At 39.5% G+C, this 13,256-nt stretch overlaps 1 protein-coding gene across 5 annotated transcripts in view; it reads left to right on the forward strand.

Annotated features, from left to right (window-relative positions):
- Window positions 1–13,256, forward strand: part of LOC112054600 (protein purity of essence) — an 85,395-nt gene that overhangs the window by 45,586 nt on the left and 26,553 nt on the right. For 2 of the 5 annotated variants that reach the window (XM_052881404.1, XM_052881401.1), the window contains 12 exons: window positions 1,025–1,170; window positions 2,391–2,459; window positions 4,752–4,921; window positions 6,126–6,402; window positions 7,353–7,556; window positions 8,179–8,277; window positions 8,972–9,131; window positions 9,980–10,142; window positions 10,928–11,164; window positions 11,850–11,966; window positions 12,063–12,166; window positions 12,686–12,830. In XM_052881404.1, the coding sequence (XP_052737364.1) occupies window positions 1,025–1,170; window positions 2,391–2,459; window positions 4,752–4,921; window positions 6,126–6,402; window positions 7,353–7,556; window positions 8,179–8,277; window positions 8,972–9,131; window positions 9,980–10,142; window positions 10,928–11,164; window positions 11,850–11,966; window positions 12,063–12,166; window positions 12,686–12,830 (1,891 nt within the window). The remainder of the gene's footprint in view (window positions 1–1,024; window positions 1,171–2,390; window positions 2,460–4,751; window positions 4,922–6,125; window positions 6,403–7,352; window positions 7,557–8,178; window positions 8,278–8,971; window positions 9,132–9,979; window positions 10,143–10,927; window positions 11,165–11,849; window positions 11,967–12,062; window positions 12,167–12,685; window positions 12,831–13,256) is intronic. The other 3 variants (XM_052881400.1, XM_052881402.1, XM_052881403.1) reach the window with 3 other exon arrangements.

The raw sequence follows: 13,256 nt of genomic DNA on the forward strand, positions 1-13,256 counted from the left end.
ACGTTCGCTTCGATGTGAAGTTAAGGCAGTCGTTCCTAACTCGTCCCCACCAACGCTCGTGTTCTAGTATTCATTAACCAGTCCGCTTAAGTAAGACATTTTATATACTTTAAATTTATATTATTCGTGTGTATCAATAAACGTTAATTAGTTCGTCTACTTGATTTATTATTTCCTGACAGAGGCACGCAATAACCTTCTTTAGCCCATCAATCTATCAAATCAATTCCCACATAATCATCTCCTACAGTATCCAAAACTGCTCTAATAGAATCTTACCAAATTTGGCTAGGCAGGGAGAACAACACGAGTAGAGAATGGGGAGTGTTGATCAATCGTCAAGGAATTCCTTAACCCTACATCCTGTAGTTACAAGTTCAGGACTCTGCTCGGAGTTTTTCTCTCTATCACGCGATGGACCCGGCACCCGCAAGTTGAATCCATGGAATGCTAAGATATTCGTCTCAGAATTTTCAAAATCGATTCGGTAGATCCAGAAATTACCCCCTACAATACCACAAACTTTACCTCTTTATAATATTAGTATAGAAGTATAGTTATCAAATCACACTTCCTATCCTACTAATATTATAAACGCAAAAGTTTCAATGGATGTTGTTTGGAGTTTGTTACTCTGTAACGCCGCTACTGCTGAATCGATTTGGCTGAAATTTGAAATGGGAATAGATTATAGTCTGGATTAACACATAGGATTAATACTTTGTATCCCGGATTTGTATTTGTTGCCGAGCAAATTCATTGTTGCCGAGGGATTTGTGAAAAACTAAACTCCACACGGACGAAGTCGCGGGCGTAATATAATGATATGTATGTGGGGCGTAAAGGGTAAGCCCTATCAACTCCAACGCCAAAGGAGGTTTATATATTTTCGAACATTTGTCACATTTAAATCTATCTGTCTCTTCGTCCATCTACCACAAATATAGAAGATAGATCTTACATTTTAATATTTAATATGTTAATACTTTAGCTGAAATATTTTTCAATGTTTCTACTGTTTTAGATCTGATGACGAAGGCAGCACAGCCGCCACGGACGGGAGCACCTTGCGTACGTCGCCGGCCGAGGCAGGAGGATCGGCCGCCTCAGACAGCGGAGGCTCTGCCGCCGAGAGTATTGGCGGAGTGTCAGGACGGAGCAGTGCTTATGGTAAGTAATATAAAGACTATGTTGATGGCCCACTTCAGTGCCATTATAGATTGTGTAAGTCTCGAAGTAACTATCTTTGTCTAACTCTTTACTATAGATAGAGCGAGAAAGAGTCTAATTCGAAATACACTGCCGATATTATAGAAATATCATTATTAAATGACACTACAGGTCTCTCTCCTTATTGGAAGGGATTTTTAGCTTTTTGTAGTGCCGAACCCGCATGGAGCCCTTCGCCAATGTTGAGTTTTTAAGAGGAGAAGTTTGAGCTTAGATTTGACACGCTGCTCTAATGCTTTTCAGGTTGGAAGTTTCGAATTCACCTCTACCTTTCTCTTTCTATAGTATCGTGTTAAACAGAGAGAGATAGAGATGAATTCGAAACTTGAACTTGTGAGTTATACAAAACATTACAGCATAGCCGCCCAGATGTTAACGATGATGAACGAGACCGAGACACAAACATGATCCTGGCTTATGCCGTAAAAGCTATTTTGCTGTAAAATTAAAGTAGGCGATTTTTGCGGAACTTAATTTTGAATAGTGAGTAAAATAACATTTTGCTACAATCCTCGAAAAACCGATGATCGCTGTTGTTATGATGTCTACTCGTAGATCCGAAGAAAATACCTCAATGTATGTTTCACTCCAAAACTATAGGATCCTTAGTTAGTAGGATGCGCAACACGAGACATCTCGTGAACAGAAACACGCATATTGTCGACTAATAGCAGCAGCATTGTAGATATCGCTCTCTTTCGTCTCATCTCAACAAAAGAGAGAGCGATATTTTGATTCTGCATCTATTGGTCGACAATACGTCTTTTTAGACATAATATCGTTCGACTCGTTGATTTTACATCTAAATCTAACAGACGTTAAGTTATCTGTGACATCTGTGACGCTAACATGCAAAATAATGAATGAAGAGAAAAAGACTTTTCAACCAATCGCGGCGTAACCGGAAATACCGCTATCTCTTTCATTGCGTTGGTACGAAAGAGATGGGGCTGGGACAACTCCGACGCCATTGGACGAAATTTTGTCTGTATTTCTCTTCAAGTACTCAATTTAAGTAATTAGATATTAGTTATTAAAAGTGAGTGTTTTATATTTATGCTATTTAGTTGGTCAATATTATTATTATATGTATATAAAAAAAAATGTACGCAGAACACGTTTGATAGTGTTCGTATGAGTGAGCATAGTGTGTGTTGTAGGCGAGATGGTGTCAGCGCCAACCGGCACAGCCTGCACCACCGCCATGGAAGTGTCCTCTGCTGTTGCAGGCTAGTATTATCTGTTAACGACGTAAGAACATTTTTCTCTAAATAAACTTCCTTCTACCAACAATCTTGAATGTTGTTTTAACATGTTCATTCAAATATATTTCAACAAGTAGACCTAGGCATTATATTTCGTGAAGCGAAAAATACATATTGTCGACCAATAGCGGCGGAGTTGTAATATCGTTCTATCTTTCATCCTAGCGCAACGTTAGAGCGAGCGATATTTTCGATTCTAAATCTATGTGTCGACATTTGTCTTTCTCTCGTCTCGAGATATGTCACGGGCCTACAGAAGTGGTTATTATTCGGTTTTGCCAATAAATCCCTGATTCCTGAATATAGGTATCTTCTATGCAAATTTTACCATAGACTGCACCATTGCTTATACGGCATGATTGTAGTCAAGTGATAGCTTATTTAAGAGTTCACTAAGCTAAACCGCATTCATCTTTAAATATTTCACCATGATTTCGTATTCCAAACTTAAATTTGAAGAATGCGACCGATCCGTAAAACGGGTCCTTAGTAAACGCTAATACAAAGTGTTCTAAATTATACACTTTACTATTTTTATAGTCTAATAAAAATGTTCTTACGTCTTAAGTTAGTGTATTTTCAATCCATCCACATGTGACATTATGTTTCACAAAGTTAAATAAACATCTGAGACTACTTATACTTCGACTTCAAGCATGTTGCACTATTTCCTAAAAATCTATGTATTTGATTTTTAAACTTCATAGTACCTTTAAATTGGAACTGTGACATGTTCTAAGTTTAGCCAAACGCCTCTGATCCCTTCCATTAATTCATTATTTCGATATTCCTCCACCTATCGTAACTTTTTTATCAACGTCATTGCTAACTACGCACTATATAACTCTGTACACATGACTCTGTCATATGAAATATGTCCACAAAAGGTAACGGTAAATGCCTCAAAGCATTATGTTTCGCTTACTTATATGTTACAATAAAAAAAATAAAACGAACAAATAATGTAAATATGTATATTCTATGTGGCATGTTTTCCTGCCTGATGGTATCTTGATGTATTTAGAACTGTTCATATTGTGTTACTTTAATTTAATTGTCTGGACATTTCATTAAGATCACTCGTAACAACATGTACCTACTAAAACAAAATGTACAGAAAAGCACCTGCTTTTCTATACATCTGCTTTTCTTAAAATTTAAAAAAATCTTATACAAATAACTAATTGATGTCCTTCTTCACAGTAAAATTTGAAAACGATGAAATAATTATAGTTATTTTACTTAAACTATCCTCACATATATTTGTGATAGTCACCAATTATCGTTTCATCGTTAAATATACAACAGATATTAGAAGCAGCTATTTAATCTGCTTGCTATTTGATATAGGAGAATAGTAAAATATGAAATCGTACCTGCAAAATAGTCACCTACTATAACCAGCTTATATCACGATTCATATATCAACGTCATAAAATCATTACTTATAAAATATTAAATAGTATAGTTTGTCTACTTTTGGAAGTCCGTTTAGCTTTGAATGTATAAGTAAAGTGTACAGACAATCCTTTGACAGAAGACAATAATTAAAAGACAGCGTTATTGTGTAAAATTAAGGAACGTTTTTTTAACGAAACAATCCTTGCGAACGAACGACGAATCCTTCACAAACGCGTTTGTATTGCCACCTGACAACAAATATCCAGAGTAAACTATACTTCCAGTAATAGATTAACTATACTACCTATATCCATACTCTATTATTTTGATTGTATGTGTTTGCAAAAATGGTATTATTTATAATGTTATATGATTTATATTTTACGCTGTGCCGTGTACATCAGTAAACGCTAAAATAAAGTCGCGTGAGGTGACTTCGGGTGAGTGGGAGGTGCGCGGAGGGTGATGCTCTGCTGCCCTGCCCCTTCATAACCAGTGATACCTAAAATCATGTATTACGCAGCTTAACGCACTATGTTCCTCATAAAGATTGCATCCGAGTATATCCAAGGGTCGACAACGGCTTAAAAGTATCTCGAATTGTGAATTAATAAATAATAAGGAGTCCTTCAAATATAAAGGTTTTTTCGCGCTACACTTTTTTACACCTTGAAATTAGATAACATCACATTGCAAGTTCATCAACTACCTACCTAAAACCGAGGAAGTGGTCCGAGATAAAATGTTTTGGGGGACTTCTGATGTACATGCTACTGACAAAATAAACATTTCCCATTCAGAATAACCTATGAAAACAATTAAAAACAACTCATTATATCTTCTTTTGACAAACAGCAGGACCATCAGGATCATCTCAACCCGTGGCGTCGACATCCCGAACGGTTGAAGTGGAGAACGAGACGCGCAAACTGCACGCGTTACGTCTATCCCTGTTATCGGCGGCGCTCGAAACTTTGCCGACTCTAAGACGGCTGCCCGGCGTGCGGGCTATACCGTTTGTACAGGTCAGTGATACTTGGATCCAGAACTAACATTTCCATTCTCAGGAAACTAAAGATAAAATAAAGACTTTCGTCGACTGTGCTTTACGGATTTTAAAGTTCTTTGATTGGTTGGTAGAGCAGGGCCAAGTCCAAGGCAAAAGATCCAGAGGCTGATCTCTAATCCGCTGGAAGGATTAAGGCTGCCACACAATTATCCATGATGGAATGTTTTCATAATGCAGCCAATCGCCAAAAGTGGAGGAGCATTGCACAGAAAGCCACGGTCATCGCTGCAACCACGACCTCTGCCAGGATTGACTCATTAAGAAGAAGAATACGGCTAGACCTAGCTAGGTCTAGACGGCTAGACCTAGGTAGGCCTATGTGCTACTCTAGACAATGCTCTGCCATCATAATCATCGGCCACGGGGATATACCCCATTGTTAGACAAAGGCCTTTCTGAGAGCGCGTTACCACACACAATCCTCCGCCTTTCTCATCCAGCCACTTATATAGGGTAGTACCTAAACTCTGAGTGTGTGTATGTGTGCCAAATTTTATCTAGATCCGTTCAGCTGTATTGAAGCTATATATGGAACTAAATCTGAAATTGGAAAAGTCAGGTCAGCCATCACTTAGGTATAGTGCAAAACTCTGAAAATCCGTTCCAGAACTTACTTCTATGTCGTAAAGGAATTCATTAACACTACATCCGGATCATAGGTCCTGGGCTCTGCTTGGAGTTTTTCACTTTGCCGCTTTGTAAATCCATGGAATGTTTAGATTTTTATCACTCTATATATATAGCCGTGATAGCCCAGTGGATAGCCGTGATAGCCCAGTGGATAGCCGTGATAGCCCAGTGGATATGACCCCTGCTTCCGAATCCGGAGGGTGTGGGTTCGAATCCGGTCCGGGGCATGCACCTCCAACTTTTCAGTTGTGTGCATTTTAAGAAATTAAATATCACGTGTCTTAATCGGTGAAGGAAAACATCGTGAGGAAACCTGCATACCAGAGAATTATCTTAATTCTCTGCGTATGTGAAGTCTGCCAATCCGCACTGGGCCAGCGTGGTGGACTATTGGCCTAACCCCTCTCATTCTGAGAGGAGACTCGAGCTCAGCAGTGAGCCGAATATGGGTTGATGACGAAGCTTGCGCTTTGTTATAAAAGTGTTGTATCTAGAAACACTTCATAGAGTTAATGCCACCTCACCAACAGGTCGTGCTGATGCTCGCTGGTGACCTGGACTCCAGCGTGGAGACCGACCGCGTCGTACTCGAGCGTCTATTGGACGTGTTAGTGGCGGAGCTAGACATCCGACCCGAGGAGGGCTACCCCACTGGAGAGACCGCCGAGCGCCGCGAGCTGCAGCTGGCGATCATGCGGCTCGAGCTGTTGGTGTGCGAGCTGGACTCGCAGGCCGAGGAGCCGTCCCCGCCCGTGCACGAGCGCACCAATAGGAGGGAGCTGCAGCTGGTCATCATGCGGCTTCTCAGTAAGTTGTTTATAGTGTTTGTTTCTCCTCCGGCCTCCGTGACGGCCTCCGTGGCGCAGTGGTTTGCGCGGTGGATTTACAAAACGGAGCTCCTGGGTTCGATCCCCGGCTGGGCAGATTGAGATTTTCTTAATTTGTCCAGGTCTGGCTGGTGGGAGGCTTCTGCCGTGGCTAGTTACCACCCTACCGGCAAAGACGTACCGCCAAGCGATTTAGCGTTCCGGTACGATGTCGTTTAGAAACCGAAAGGAGTGTGGATTTTCATCCTCCTCCTAACAAGTTAGCCCGCTTCCATCTTAGACTGCATCATCACTTACCATCAGGTGAGATTGTAGTCAAGGGCTAACTTGTAAAGAATAAAAAAAAAAAGTGTTGACGGAACAAGCAGATGTTCTATGTCAGTGGCGGAGTTAGACATCCAACCCGAGCTATAGCTGCCGATTAATATGTTTCCATTTAGTTATCAACTTTAACACTCGTATATTCAGTATAAAGAGTAAAGATACGACCACGATACGACACGACAGATGTAAGACAGAGAGGCATCAACAAGAGCTATTGAAATTGACTACATTAAGACGAATATTCAAAGCTGCTCTATAGTATGATCTTACCAAAGAGGGAGAACAACTCAAACAGAAAAGGGTTGTGTTAACGTGATATGAAAGATTTTCTTAAACACAACTTGTGGTCACAAGTCCCAGAGTCAGCTTGGATTTTTTCCACACGATGGACCCGGAACTCCTCCACGATGGAACTTTTCGTATCGCCGTCGTGTAGAAACCGAAAGGGGTGTAGATTTTCATCCTCCTCCTAACAAGCCCGCTTCCATCTTAGATTGCATCATCAGGCGAGATTGTAGTCAAGGGCTAACTTGTAAAGAATAATAATAATAAAAAAAAACTTTAAACCCACGGAATGCTAACATATTCGTTTTATTTGACCACCAGGCGTACTAATGGCGCGGTGGAAGAATGGCAGCTCGAGCGGCACTGGCAGCGCGAGCAACACAGCCACGCGTGGCGACTCCGGCTCGGGCTGCGCGGCGCAGGTGTCGCGCCTGGCAGCCGCCGCGCTGGTGAAGGCTGGCGCGCCGAAACATTGCTACAACGTGCTCGCCGCGCTGCTGCCCTACTGGAAAGAGAAGACTGCCAGTATGTTATGTGTCATCAAAAATTAGTCTTAAACCTTTAAACGATGTCTTTATTCGTTTCTAGAAGCCTGTAACCAGCTTTTCACAAAACTTGGTTTTTTCTGGAATGAAAAGTAGCTCATGTGTATCCAGGGTATAATTTATCTCCATTCCAAATTTTAACTAAATCTATTCATTACTATTTGCGTGAAAAAGTATGAAATTACCAATCCATCCATACAAACAAAATAATATTAAATTCTTTTGTTATGGTAGTGTTGAATATTTTTGTAAAATAATTAGATTTAGCAATTACTTTTAAATATAATTGGAAAAATGAGCGTGAATTCGCCAACCAACTGCCTTTACAGTTTGGCGAGAGAATAGAATATGATAAAAAATTGTTAAATCTTTTCAATAAAAAGAAAATATAGTGTAGTAGATATTTATTATCAAAAACTCAATTTTTACTGTGGATTAACTTGATTTTTTTAAATTATCGTTCATATTTGACTTAGCCACTAAAGGCTAACTAAACTCTATTTTTGCCTGTGCCTTAGGAAATATTTAACGTTTCTGCATAAGATATCTTTGAAATGATAGTACAAACATATTCAAACAACAATTCAACATCTTGTTTAAAGGTACAGTTCCAAATACAACGGGTCAGCAACTACTGAAACCTCAACCTCTGCAACCTTTGCCGGACATGCAACCGTTCTTTGTTAAAGAATATGTTAAAAGTAAGTAATTAAATACTTCATACTATCAGTAAACATATATCTAGAAATTATTATTCGTTGAAATAAAATGTACATCCATTATTTGTACGATAGGCTAGTTGACACTTTTTTTTAAATGGTCTTAAATAGTTCATTATCCTTCTACTAGATTGAAAATATCTTTTTCATAATTTTATGAGATGTGATTACATGAAAATATTAGTTTTCAAATATGTTTTAAACAATACGAGCCAAAGCCATGACGGTTTCATGACGTCACTATAACAAATCACTTACAAACGGAGCTTGAGACAAAATATAAGTTAACAATTAGTTTGACGTTTAGTACATCAAGTAAAATTGTGACGTCAAAAAATAGACAAAATATTAATAAATACATGATTTTTAAATTAAGTTTTCTAAGAAATCCTCAACTTTTATTAATTAATGTCGATATATATCGGACCCTTATTCCATGTACTATGCGAGATTAATATTGTTTATATTAAATTTGATGTATCAATCCTATTCTGTCATCCTATTGAATAAAAATTTTCAATCGGCCCCGGCCAAAACCCACGCTATGCCACTGGTTCGAACAACAAATGTACATTCGACAACACCTCTGTCGTAATAGATAATGATTATTATTATTAAGAGTAATCAAAAATTTAAAAAAAATACTTTGAAAGATTTCTTGTGTTTACTGTCATAGGCCACGCTCTAGACGTGTTTGACAACTATCCGCAACTGGTGATGGAGATGGCGCTTCGGCTGCCGTGTCAGATCTACAAGCACTGCGACCCGATGCACTTCGACAACCAGTGGCGTACTCTGCTCTGCGAGTACATGATAAACCAGCAGACTCCGCTCAGGTAACACTGTCATAATAAATGTTACAGTAGTCTCAATTATGAGAATTTTTTTTCTCTCATTTATTCATTACTTCTTTTTTTTATTTTTTAACAATGTCAATATAAGTATAAAATACAAAATATTATTAAAAATTATTATTACTGACTTGTAATATGAGCTTTTTCTTATTTCATGTCTATTTAATCTAACTCTACTCATCTTATCATTCATTTAACTCTTCTCATCTTATCATCTTATGGTTTCCGTTCCCGTAGAAATACGGAGATAATATATTATAGCCTTCCTCGATAAATGAGCTTTCTTACACTGAAAGAATTTTTCAAATTGGTTCCTGAGATTAGTGCGTTCAAACAAACAAACAAACAAACTCTTTAGCTTTGTAATATTAATTTAGATTACGCACCTGGCGAAATATGTGTGAATCTCAGACTTGACCTAAGCACTCTTTTCGCCAGGATGCGCAACACGAGATATCTCGTAAACAGGACAAGACATTTCGAACGATAGCAGCAGCATCGAAAATATCGCTCTTTCTCTCTTTGTCACTCTTTTTCTGCTTTTTATTGTATACTAGCGGACCCGGTCAAGCTTTGCTTTGACTTATGTACGTTTCTTTCCTACCTTCTCTACCCCCTACCCTACAAATGCGCCATACAAACTTTCACCCCCTCCCATTTTAGGGAAGTGAGGGGTTAGAAAGAAAAAAGTAGCCCATGTATCCTTCAACTATTTCTATTTAAAAATTCACGTCAATTCGTCGCTCCGTTTTGTCGTAAAACACGAACAACCAGGCAGATCGACACACACTTTCACATTTATAATATTAGTATGGATGAATGTTCCTTAGGAAACAAGTGCGCAAGTTGCTGCTTCTGCTGTGCGGCACACGCGACCGCTACCGGCAGCTGCGCGACGTGCACGCACTGGACACCAACCTGAACGCCGCGCGCGCGCTGCTCGGCACCGACCCGGCGTACGACAAGCTGGTGCGGCTCATGGACCATTTGAAGGTAACAACAACTAACTGTCACATCCTGACCGCTGCATAAATACCTTTTTAGTGTCTTACAGGTTGTTAAAATTTTGTGTAGCTCTTCATCATCTTCACATCAGCCGCTGTAGGACATGGGCCTTTTGTAGGGACTTCCAAACGTAATGATCCTAAGCCGCCTGACTCCAGCGAATCGCTTGATGTCGTCAGTCCACCTAGTGAGGGTTCAACCAACACTGCGCTTTCTAGTGCGGGGTCGCCATTCCAGCACCTTAGGACCCTAACATATATCGGCTGTTCAAATTGTGTGCCCCGCCCGCCACTTCAGACTAATGCCGACTTTGGTTGTTATGCGGATCTCCTCATTTATGATTCGATCGCAGAGACTCCGAGCCATCGATATTAATCATTATATCTCCATACTAAAAAACGCACAATTTTATGTCATTACCAAAAAACGTGCACGCACATCTTATCTTAGTACGTAACAAGCGCATGCTGTGAATATTTACAGTTTTTTTATTTTATTTTCTTAATTATGCCTTCGTGTTCATTTTGGAAGTGTAAAAAAACACGCCACAACATAAAATGTGTTACGAGTGATGACGTACTCAATGTGCGAAACCAATGACAATTCCGCGACGCTTTGAGGCCCATCTAACGATCTACGATCGATGCTCCGTGCATAGCTAGTCGTCTATCGCCCGCTGTGTGTTCCCGAGCCTTCCTATGTGGCCCTTAGTTAGTGACTAAGTCTCGTATATCGTATATTATGTGTAGCTCTTACGTATATTGTTTGCGTAGGCGTGCGCAGAGATAGTGTCGGCGCGCACGGGCAATTGGCAGCACACTTGCTGCTCGGAGCGGCGCGAGACGCTCGGCTGGCTGGTGCGGTCGGCGCGCCGCCTGCACCCGCACGTGGCGCCCACCGTGCTGCAGCTGCTGCAGGCTGCGCTGTGCGCGCCGCCGCCCAGCGCGCCCGCCGCGCCGCCCTCCACCACCCCGCCCACGCCCGCGCCGCAGAGACCTGCGCAGGACAAGGTGACTAGAAAGAAAGAAAAGAAAATATCTTTATTGCCACCATTATGCCACACATCACAATTATCGTAGAATAATAAATACCCTGCGATATGTGGCATAACCTAGAAAAAGGTCCCAGCTCAGCATATTACTGTATGCTCCCCATATGCAAAGAAGCATACAGCGCTGATTTTCAGCTAGGACCCCATAACAAATGCAACCACGAAAACAGGTAACATAAACCCGTATTTAAGGCTTTAACTACATTAAAACTTATATGTAACTTTAACTACATTAAAACTTATAACTAGTTAAAATAATAATAAAAAATGAAATTACTAACTTGTACTTGTATATCCACTTTGTACAATTTATATATACAATTTATATACGTATAGAGCGTACCCTAGTCAAAAAACACGACACTGCTGCCATCAGAACATCCACAGACTCCTCGAATCATAAAATCAAATGTGGATATTATTACTTTATATTTATTTATTTATTATTCTACAAAAAAACACAAATCAAGCCTAAACATAGTGCAACACAAACCACGGTTGGTTTTACTGTGCACTGGTTATTATTACATAATACAATATTTAAGAACAAAAATAATTAACAAACAAAAGAGAAGAAAACCTAGAACAATCATTTGCGGGTAGTTAAATAAATGTCGTATATATAGTTTCAATAATTGTTGCAGAACTCATCGGAATGGCCGGAACGCGAGCGCAGTACTGAAAGTGACGCCTTCTCGTCTGATATCTCCAAGTTCCAGGAGCATAGAGTGCCGCAACTGGTGCAGCAAATACTGCAGCAGGTAGAATATTCGATACTTCAATAATTATAATTCCTTCAAAGTCTCTTTAATCATTTTAGTAAGCTGTATATTTAAATTATTTTATTTTATTTATAGGTTCCCAAAGACGAGTTGAATTTGTTCGTTAAAGTTTTCCTCCTGGAAACTAATTCCACTGCAGTGCGCTGGCAAGCACACGCGTTGCTTCTCGCCATTTATAAGTAAGTGCTCTATTGTTTTTTTTGGAATAACGTGCATTAAATAGTCTATGTCTGAAATTAAGTTTAAGTTATATGTGCTTATTGTACTTTTATGGAAATGATATTATTCTAGACTCTCCTAAAAGGGAATGCCAATTTCCGGCCCTGGCTTACCTTAACCACCCGCAATTTACTAATTTAAAAAAAAATCTGGATAACTCTATGTTAATAATAAAATTCATTACTTTATCAAAAAAAAGTTTGCTACTATTTTTTACGAGATTTTAAAGTCATCTTTAATTTGACTCCAATTGGGACAACTTAAGATCGTTGATCACCCTGACTTTAACGTCATTTTTTGAAGACTTATGATTGGTTTATTAACAAGATAATTACTTTCTTCAAGCAAATTATTTAACCATTATATACATTATAATATTATCATCTCCATATACTTTTATACGGGGGTATACCTGGGTTCCCGGGGCCGACGTTGTATTGGTATGTGGACATTCACTTTTATAACTTGTTTGTTTCTAGCAATTGTTCGCAAACCGAACAAGCGGAGCTGGTGTCACTTCTATGGGGCCTGTGGCCCACGCTGCCGCAGTACGGACGCAAGGCGGCGCAATTTGTGGACTTGCTGGGCTATTTCACGCTCAAGACGCCCAATATTGAGACAGAGGTAATTCTCGACACATCGTCCTTTAGTAGTCTGACGCGAAGACGTGACGTCACACACGAAGCTGACTGAGTTGAACTGATTCTTATACAATACACAAACTGTTTAAAAATGTTCAGTGTCCTGAACCTCATAGATGCAACAACAATCCTCTTGCCCTCAGACCAATTATTTTATAGGACCTGCCTCGCTTGACGTTTTTTTTTCTGTCAAAGTATATGATCAACGATCTAACGCGATTATAAAAACTGTCTCTATAGTATCGATGTTAAATAGTTGTTATCGTGTTCGTCGGTTAAAGAGTCCCGTCAAAATACCTTTCTGTGTAATTGAATTGTGTAAAAAACGGGCAAAAACTTCTAGTTTAGTACAAGATATACACCAAATCTAAGCTCGTTTTCCTCAGAAAATGATAGACAATTTTGTTCG

Source organism: Bicyclus anynana, chromosome 4 (assembly GCF_947172395.1).
Source record: "Bicyclus anynana chromosome 4, ilBicAnyn1.1, whole genome shotgun sequence".
NCBI lineage: Eukaryota > Metazoa > Arthropoda > Insecta > Lepidoptera > Nymphalidae > Bicyclus > Bicyclus anynana.